The 9,492-nt window shown below is 65.8% G+C and overlaps 1 protein-coding gene across 2 annotated transcripts; it reads right to left on the minus strand.

Annotated features, from left to right (window-relative positions):
* Positions 1–3,348: 3,348 nt before the first annotated feature.
* VWA1 (von Willebrand factor A domain containing 1) lies at positions 3,349–8,551 on the minus strand. Of its 2 annotated transcripts, XM_079776574.1 has the most exons (4): positions 8,362–8,542; positions 6,745–7,302; positions 4,602–4,883; positions 3,349–4,491 (listed from the first exon to the last, which is right to left on the minus strand). In XM_079776574.1, the coding sequence occupies exons 1-4, from the start codon at positions 8,432–8,434 to the stop codon at positions 4,163–4,165; spliced, it is 1,242 nt and encodes a 413-aa protein (XP_079632700.1). In that variant the 5' UTR covers positions 8,435–8,542; the 3' UTR covers positions 3,349–4,162. The 2 variants fall into 2 exon arrangements, with proteins under 2 accessions (XP_079632700.1, XP_079632701.1); XM_079776575.1 differs by lacking the exon at positions 3,349–4,491 and having other exon boundaries at positions 4,705–4,883; positions 6,745–6,907; positions 8,362–8,551.
* Positions 8,552–9,492: the final 941 nt, after the last annotated feature.

Consider the following 9,492-nt stretch of genomic DNA (forward strand, 5'->3'; position numbering starts at 1 on the left):
AAAAAAGAAAATAAATAGATTTTATCTCGACATCAAGGATGGGATTTGGAACAGGGAGTCCTCACTGGGTTTGTTAAAGCTGTAAGGCCATAAAGCAGTTATTAAGGCAAAAACTTGCCTGATTCTATTTATGCTTCTATTTACAGGAACATTAGAAGGAACTCCCAGGAGTCCCTGTGTTTTTTTTGTTTTTTTTGTTTTTTTAAATATATTTTTCTTGACTTCAGAGAGGAAGGGAGAGGGAGAGAGAGAATAGAAACATCAACGATGAGAGAGAACCTTTGATCGGCTGCCTCCGGCAAGCCCCACACACTCGTGCCCTGACCTGGAATTCATCTGTGACCTCCTGGTTCATAGGTTCATAGGTCGATGCCAACCACCGAGCCACACGGGGGAGGGCAAGTGGCAGGTGTTCTAATGAGAACTCAGCGAATGGGGTCGCCCCGCGTAATCCTACCCCTGCCCCGAAGATCTCAGCCCTTCCAGAGAATGGCAGTGGGGTCAGGAGACCCCCAGCCCGGGGCAGGGTCTCCCCGACCGAGCCCCCACCTCAGCATCCTCACTTCTAGGAGCAGGTACGACTTCCACTGGCGTTTGGTCTGTGCTCATGGTGTTGGGAGATGCTTGTTCATCCCAGAAGAGAAAGCAGCGGGCACACAGCTGTGCACTTGGGGTTTTTTTTTTTGTTGTTGTTATTTTTAAATATATTTCTTTATTGATGTCAGAGAGGAAGGGAGAGGGAGAGAGAGAGAGAAACATCAATGATAAGAGAGAATCACTGATTGGCTACCTCCTGCACACCCCCTACTGGGGATCGAGCCCGGGCACGTGCCCCTGGCCGGAATCGAACCTGGGACCCTTCAGTCCGCAGGCCAACACTCTATCCACTGAGCCACACCAGCTAGGGCTGCACTTGAGTTTTGCTTTCCCTAAACTGTCCCCTCTCCCCAGCGGGAGGCTGAGGACTAGCAACTGGCTGGGCTGTGGCCTGGGAAATGGCTCCTGCTCGAGAGAGTCCTGCGCGGCCGCACCACCCACTGGGGGACACCTCACTGGCCGAGGCCGGGGGCTCCAGACCCCAAATGCTGTCTGGTGTCCTCACAGGCGGCTTTTTTCCAAGAGCTCACGGGCTGGCCCTGGCCGGTGTGGCTCAGTGGATAGAGCGCTCTCCTGCGAACTGAAGGGTCCCAGGTTCAATTCTGGTCAAGGGCACATGCCCGGGTTTGTGGGCTTGATCCCCAGTAGGGGGCGTGCAGGAGGCAGCCGATCAATGATTCTCTCTCATCATTGATGTTTCTACTCTATTCTGTTTTTTTTTTAATTTATTTTTTAAAAATTTTTAAGCCGAAACCGGTTTGGCTCAGTGGATAGAGCGTCGGTCTGCGGACTGAAAGGTCCCAGGTTCGATTCCGGTCAAGGGCATGTACCTTGGTTGCGGGCACATCCCCGGTAGGGGGTGTGCAGGAGGCAGCTGGTCAATGTTTCTCTCTCATCTATGTTTCTAGCTCTCTATCCCTCTCCCTTCCTCTCTGTAAAAAATCAATAAAATATATTTAAAAAATTTTTTTTAAAAAGAGCTCACAAGCTGGAGAGCCATTCCCCGGCCACACGGCGAGCCCTGGGCAGCAGGGAAGACCCCACGGAGGATGAACGGACGTGCAGCCTCTGCGAGCGCCCGGATCTCTCATCCAATTGGGGACGTCAGCAGAACGGGCACAGCTGTGCAAACAGCACTCAGGCGGGTGCCCCATGCACCCAAGGAGCCTCCCCTCGGGGTCCCCTCCCAGTGGCAGGACCCTCCCAGCCTGGCCCACGCCTGTCCTGCAGATGCCTGCCTGCCTGCTGTGTGCACCACCGCCTCCTCCACCCGCCCGCTCTGGTTTTCACAGAGGAAGCTCAGAGCTGCCTTACGTGTGTGGAGGGTGTCAGTCCTGGCAGCCGTGGGCCCCAGGGGACTGAGGGGTCCCGGCCTGCGTGTCAGGGGAAGGGAGGAACTGGGACAAAGCTGTTGCCTCCAGATTGCTCCCAGCTGTGGCCCCGACTCAGAGACCTTTAAGAAGTGTCTGGGACGATGCACAGAAAGGGCGGTGCTTCGGAGATAAGGGCCCAGGAGAGGCCTTCCTTGGCAGGGAGATGGGAGTGGGCCTCCCACCCTGGGCCTCAGCATCCAGCAGAGACGAGGGGAACCCGGGCCTCTTCCAGGGAGTGTGGCCGTGTCTTCAGCCTCTGCCCTCACTCGGGGTTGCAGGCTTGTTTGGGGGGAAGGAGCTCCCCGCTCAGCTTGTCTCCTGGGGGTCACTTAAGCCCTTCCCAAAGAACCAGTCGGCGGGCAGGAGCTCCGTGTGGAGGGGGACTCTCCGGTGGCCAGTGGTCTTGGACCCATGAGTGCCTGGGCGGATCCGCGTGGGGACTCGAACTTGCAGGGGGGAAGTTCTGACCCTCAGGGCAGATCAGGCCTAAGGCGCAGGCCCCGGCGTGGGTAAGTCCCCCTCGCTGCTTGGGGCCCTGGGCCCCTGCTGCTCACACCCTCCAGCCTCAGAACAGGCAGCTGGGGAGCTCACAGGAGCCCCTGATCCTCGGCTGCCTGCTGACCACTAGGCAGAGTGTAAGCAGAAACCACAGTGCGCACAGCCACGGTCCCACTGGGGCTCCCCGGGCCAGATTTAAGGGGGCTGGGCAACATGGAGGAGAAACCCAGCACCCACCGGACACAGGGCCTTGGACCCCGTCTGGCCTGGCCAGGCACTGCCCTCTGTCCCCAGGGCCCTGGACCCACCACCTCAGCCCCCCTTCCCAAGCTGCTCACTCTGCTCGCAGTCAGGGCTGGAGGGGGGGCGGGGGCCATTGTCTCTCCTGCCATCGTCACATAGGGAAACCCTGGCCATCACCAATGCCCAGCACTGGCAGGGAGCCAGTGGGCGGTGCGGGTCTCCATGCCTGGGCAGGGGCATGTGATGCTTGGAGAGTGAAGGCTCACACATGCACACGCACACGCACACGCACACGCACACGCACACGCACACGCACACCACCAACCTGAGAACACTGGGAGACCACCTCTCAACCCTGCAGAGCTTGGTTGGGGCAAGAAGCCAGAAAGGCATGGCTGCCCCAGGAGAGAGCAGAAGGTCGAGGCGGGTGGGAGCCACCCGGAGAGCCAGTCCCTGACATTCAAGCAGGTGCCCCATCCCAACTGCGCAATCTGCGCCCACAGGATCAGGTGAGGCTCTCTGAACAGGGGTGCAGGGGGGGTCACAGAAGGCCCCCTCGTCAGCACCAGCTGGCCACAGGACCTCCCAGGGGCTGGGTGTCGGGCGAAGAGGGAAGTGTCTAAAGAGACTGCAGGACTCGGTTTACATCCGGTTTAATCTGTACTTGAAGGTGTGGGACGTTAGTGGGGAAGAGGCAGAGGATGATGGGCCCGGGGCCCCTGAGAGTGAGTAATGACTGAGGAGGGGGCTGTCCGAAGAGGCAGAGCAGCGCTGGGGTGCATCCCCGGGGCGGGAGGGACCTAGCTGACCCCCCAGCATGGAAGACCCCATCAGAAGCGAGAGGGGGCTCCCTGCCAGTGCTGCCTCCAGGGTCCTGAATGCCAGCTCGGGCCTCCCTGTGCTGGGCCCTGCCCCTGCCCCTGCAGCCAGGTGACCTCCTGGTTAGGGCACCTGTCAGCCCGCCAGCTGCTGACCTCTGACCGCACCTCCAAACACTCTTCCCCGCCCTTTGCGGGTCCTGTCTCCTCCTGGAAGCCTTGTGGGGACCTGGCCGGACCCAGCCCCCCATCCACCTGCTAGCAACACCCCGGACCTGAGTGGCCAGCTGGACCACTGGTCCTTCACACAGTGGGAGGTCCGGCCGGCCCCCCGCCCTCCGGTCCTGGCCGCGCCCAGACCCCCCTCCATCTCCCCGCTGACTCCAGCCCAAAGGGCACCGCCGAGTGTCCAGCGCGGGGCGGGCAGGGAGGGGTCGCTGTGGCCAGCGCCACCGCCAGAGCTGCCGCCGAGGGCTCCGGCCGCGGAACGAGGACTTGGGGTCACGCGGAGTCGCCGCGCGCAAAGGCCGAGCCCGCACCCCCAAGCCCCCGGGACAAGACCCTGGTTTCGGCGGTGGGCGCCTCCCCCACCGGGGTCGGGAGAAGGGGCCCTGGGCTGCGCGGGCGGCCGGGTCACGGCCCCCGGCCCCCGGGCCCCGGCGGCGGCGGGGGGCGCGGGGCGCGGCTGCGCTCGCTGTCCGGGGTGCAGGCCTTGGCGGACAGCGCCCTCTCGCGGCCGGAGCGGAAGGCCGCCGTCACGGTCACCAGGTAGGCGGTGCCGGGCGCCAGGCCCAGCAGGGCGGTGCTGTTGCGGCCCGCGGGCACCTCCACGCGCTGCGCCGCGCCGCCCCGCAGCGGCCCGACCTGCACGTGGTAGCCGAGCGCGCCGGCCGGGGCCCAGCTCACGCGCAGGCTGTGCGGCCGCACGTGCGAGATGACGATGCGCTCCGGCCCGGCCTCCTCTGCGGGGGAAGCGCGCGTGAGTGGGGGGGCCGCGCCCCCCGCCCCCCGCCTCCCACTCCGCGGCCCCGCGCCCCCGCGCCCCCGCCCGGGCCCCGCGCCCCCGCCTCACCCGGCAGCGTGCGCACGCGCAGGTGCTGCGGCCTCACGGGGTGCAGGTTGGACTCGGGCACCAGCGCCACGTGGTAGTCGGTGTCCGGGTCCAGGCCGGCCCAGGCCCAGCCCGTGGCGTTGCCCGGCAGCTGCTGGCGGCGCGCGGCGGCCGGCTCCGCGCTGGGAGCCAGTTCCAACACGTAATAACCTGAGTCGGCGGTCAGCAGGGGCGGCCAGGCCAGGCGGAAGCCGCTGGACGTGACCTCAGAGGCGTGGAGCTGCTGCGGAGGCTGCATGGCGTCTGCGGGTGGTTGCGGGGTCAGGGAAGCTAGGCCACCTGCTCCCGCCCGGGCCCCACCCACTCCAGGAAGACCAGGAGGTAGAGGCAGGGGTGGGGACCCCCACCAGGGAGATGCGGGGAACAGGAGTGCTGGGGAGCCAGGCCAGGCTCACCACGCCCAGCAGACGCTAAGAATATGCAAACCGGGACAGGGCTGGGGGAAGACAGGAATGCACCGCCCCCCCCACACACACACACACTTCTGGCCTCATCAGGAGCTTCCCTGCTTCAGCCCCACCCAGCCCCAGCCCCAGCCCCAGACGTCCGGAAGCTATCTAGGCCTGGACAAGGGCCCCTGAAAGGTGACAGGGCCCCAGGTGGTGTCAGAATAGAGAGCTACTCCCCTCCCCCCCCTCCCCCCAGCCAGAGAGACCCAGGGCCTGGGGTCAGTCAAGGCAAAGGGGCCCATGGTGCAGCCAGGAGGTGGGGGGCCACCAGGGGACGCCCTGAGGGGTGCTGAGGATGTGACAACAAGAGCAGCTGGACGGGGTTGGGCATGCTGCCTGCCTCGGGTCCCCGGAGGAATGTCACCCCAGTGTGGGCTCCCCGACCTGCATTACTCCTGAGCCATCCAGGACAGAGCTGGCGGATGTGGCGTGTTCGTGTCTGGGCAGGGTGAAGCCTGTCACTGTCCTGATCCTGTTGCTTCCTCCTCTGATGCTGGGGCCCCGACTGCCAGCCTGGCACTCACTCCCCTGCCCATCCCCCACACAGAGACCCACTCCCATCCCAGGAGCCCCCACGCCCCACACCCCACACTCCTGGCTGCCCTACAGCCTCCAGCGGGCTGCCCCCTCCAGGCTCAGCCAGTGGAGTGGTGGACCTGGGGCCACCAGGGGCCAGGCGTCCCCGGAGGAAAGTCTCAGAGGCCCCCCGGCCCCCCGACAGCCCACAGGCCAACCTCTTCTGGTTTCGGGTGGATGATTAACCCACAGGCGGAGACTTGGGAAGAACCCTGGGGTTAGTGGCATTTTTCAGTGGCTGCGGGCAGCCGAGCCAGAGACCAGGCCCTTCATTTCCAGCCCCGCCCCCTCTGCGGTTTGGCTGGATCAGGGGTCCAGGAGAAGGTCTGTGGGGAGCTGCTAGGGAACCTGCTGAAAGCCCTCCAGCTGTCCTCACCCCAGTGTGGGGGGGACTGGGGCCAAGTACAGCCCCAAGGAGGCGTCCCGGCCCCTCCTGACCCGGCTCCCAGCTCCAGACATGGTGGGCCCCCGCACAGGTACAGGAGTACCTGCGGCCACCCTGTGAGTCCTCAGGCTGGGCAGTCCCTTTCCCTTCCTCTCCCCTCAGCCACACACCCCCAACGCAGCCCCTGGTCCACACCAGGCCCCCCACTCTACGGGGCCTCCTCCAGTGTGCTGGGCCCCTCAGAGAGCCCCACCTGGAGATGTTCGCACAGGCCCAGGTAGGGGACACCTCCCTGACGAACCCCTGGGGACACCTGTCCTGCAGCCCTGGCCCCTGCTCCAGGCAGACAAATTCCTCTTAAATCTCCTCTCCCCCCCCCCACCCCCCGGCCCAACTGGCGTGGCTCAGTGGTTGACTGCTGACCTAGGAACCAGGAGGTCACGGTTTGATTCCTGGTCAGGACACATGTCCAGGTTGCAGGCTCAGTTCCCAGTGGGGGGCATGCAGGAGGCAGCTGATCAATGGGTCAATGATTCTCTCTCCACATTGATGTTTCTCTCTCCCTCTCTCTCTCTCTCCCTCTCCCTTCCTCTCTGAAATCAATAAAAATACTTAGATTTTAAAACCCCGCCCCAGCTCTCTGGCTGGGTTCTGGCCAGGTCACCCCCAGCCCCGCCTCTGCCCGCCCACCTACCGAGGATGGAGCCCCTCAGCTCCCGGGCGATGATGGGCAGGTCGTCCACGTCCACGAAGTGCAGGTGCTTCTCCGCAGGGGCCGAGGCGGCGGCCGACAGCTCCAGGCGGTTGCCCCGGCCCGTGCTGACGATGAAGACGGTGACGCCCCGGTCCTTCAGCTCCTGCATGGGGGGCCCCACGGGGTCGCTGGAGCCGCCGTCGGTCACCCACACCAGCACCTTGGGCACCCCCGGCCGGGCCCCCGCGGCTTCAGCAAACAGCTGCTCCTTGGCGTACGCCAAGGCCAGGCCCGTGTTGGTGTTGCCCATGAGCTGGGCAGCGGCAAGGATGGCATCCTGGACGGCGGCCCCTGAGCTGTGCTGGTCGAAGGGGAACTCCGCGTGGGGCCGGCTGCTGACGTGCACCAGGCTGGCGCGCACGGCCCCGGGCCCCAGGGGCAGGGGGGCCGCCAGCTGCCCCAGAAACTCCCGGACCCGGGAGAACTCATAATGAGTCACGCTGGCTGAGCTGTCCAACAGAAAGAGCAGGTCCCCCTGGGGGGCTGCTGCCTGGGGCCCTGGGGGAGAGGGGGAGGGTTCAGCCCCGGTGGGGACTCCAGACAGCCCCACACCCATGGCGGCTCCCCCCAGCGGGCCTTCCCTTCACCCACGGAGGCCCTGAAAGCCTGCTCAGTCCCTCCCCAAAGGTCCTGGGTGGCATCCCCAGGGGCAGAGGGGTCCACTCTGCATCCTGGCCATGTCCCTGGGGCACTCTCTGGGCTCCTATCTCGTCTCCAGGCCCCCCCACCCTCCCTTTCCTCGGGGCCTGTAAGCAGGCAGGAGCCATGGTCCTGGCCCAGCTCAGGAGGGGCGAGTGGACAGGCCTGGGTGGTCAGGGGCTGCTCCCTCAGGTGTGTCTTCAGCCACACAGCTCAGCCTCCAGGTAAGGCGGCAGGTGGGACATGGGGGGGTTGGGGGCGCGTGCAAAGCAGCTCAGAAGAGGAAGGCTGGGGAGGAGGTGGCGAGATGGGGAGACGCACTGATCGCAGGCCCGCCCACAGCCCAGATGGCCGCGCTGGAGTCCTAACCCCACTTACAGATGATGTCACCCCTCCCCTGGCCCCCAGCCCCTGCTCCATCTGGACCCAGGAAGCGAGCTACCTGCTGCAGCAGCCTGAGGGTCCCACCACCGCCTCCCGGGCCTCCCCTTCCTGCCCACAGCCCTGGAGTGGGGGGCAGATGGGCCCCTCCACACTGGGCCGTGGGCAGACGGGGACTGGGGTGTCCTGGTCCTGGTTTAGGCCCTGGGGCCTCCGTTTTTCCTAATCCCGTGGGGCGACTCCAACCTGCTTGTCATCCCTCTGCTAAGGGTCATTCTAAGGAGAGGGAAACTGAGGCAGGGGCAGCCTCCTCGGCAGACACCTCCCCCTCTTGTCCAGGCCCCGCGATCCGGTGCGGCCTCCACGTCCCCGCGCTCGGTCGAGTCGCCTGGGGCACCTGGGTCCGTCCGCCGCAGGTGGGTGGGGTGCCCTGCCCGGCCACCCCCGCCCCGCAGCCGCGGGAGGAGAGCGCCGGCCGCGTGGGGGCCGCGGGGGATGGAGGGGACGCCCGAGCCCGGCCCCGCGCCCCGCACTCACCGCGTTCCGCGCCGCTGCGCGCCCACGCCAGCGCCAGGCTCAGGGCCAGGCCGAGCGCCGTCCAGGGCAGCATCCCGCGCAACCGACCAGGCGCTCGGACTCCGCGAGCCCCTCGCTGGCTCGCTCCTGGGCGGCACCGCGCGTCCCCGCACTGGCCGGCCCGGGACCCGCCCCCGAAGGCCCCGCCCCGAGGCGCGCACTCAGCGGGGGCGGCGCGCGCACGGAGGGACCCGGCCGCGCACTCGTGGGCACGTTTGCACACAGACACTGCGCCTTCCTTTAGGGCTGAGAGACCGACCGTGGGGGCCGCCCTGCCCCCTGCTCCCAGCCAGGCGCAGACGGGGGGGGGGGCCCCCAAGTTGGGTCATCCCAGGCCCACTGCCCATGTCTTCGCAGTGCTGGGAGTCCCTGAAGCCAGGCCCAAGCGGACCCACGGGGAGTGAGGGTGTGGGGGGGTGACACCAAGAACAACGTGCCCCCAACAAGGCCCCCACTGGGTTACAGGGCTGGGGGCGGGGGGTGTCTGGGGGTGAGACATGTTCCCCAAGAACCGACCCACAGGGACTGGAAGGGCTGGACTTAGAAAAGACACAGGGCGTTGGACAGAGCACTTGGGGCTTCTTGTGGGGCACAAAAGCCCCCCCACCCCCGGCTTCTTGGGGGAAGAGGTATGGGAGCTGGGGGTGGCTGTTCAGGGCCTGTCCAGTGTGACCATGTGGCCTATTGCTGTCCCCTGCCCCATGGGGGGCCTAGGGCCTGGGCTGAGGTCAGACTCCACGCCCAAGGACAGACCCCCAGCAATCCACTGTGGCCCCCTCTCCTTAGCTGGGGTGGGGCAGTGCCCCTGGGCGGGAGAGCGGGGACCCCTCACTCCTCAGATGCCTTCCTGTGAGGGTACCCTCTCCCAGCCGCTCCTCTCCGCGGGGCAGGGGCACAGGTCCCCCAGGGCAACTCTGTCAGGATGTCCCCCCCCCCCGCGGGGATGCTCTGCGAGGAAGAGGAGGAAGGCGGATGGGACCCGGTGGCTTCCTTCCTCCCCTCTGGCAGGTGAGAAGGCGGCAGACGGCCGAGCTCCACTTTGCCTAAAAAAGGAAGCGCTTCAGCCGAGCCGGAGCCCGAGGAGCCGCCAGG

Source organism: Cnephaeus nilssonii (assembly GCF_951640355.1).
Source record: "Cnephaeus nilssonii genome assembly, chromosome: 7".
Classification (NCBI taxonomy): domain Eukaryota; kingdom Metazoa; phylum Chordata; class Mammalia; order Chiroptera; family Vespertilionidae; genus Cnephaeus; species Cnephaeus nilssonii.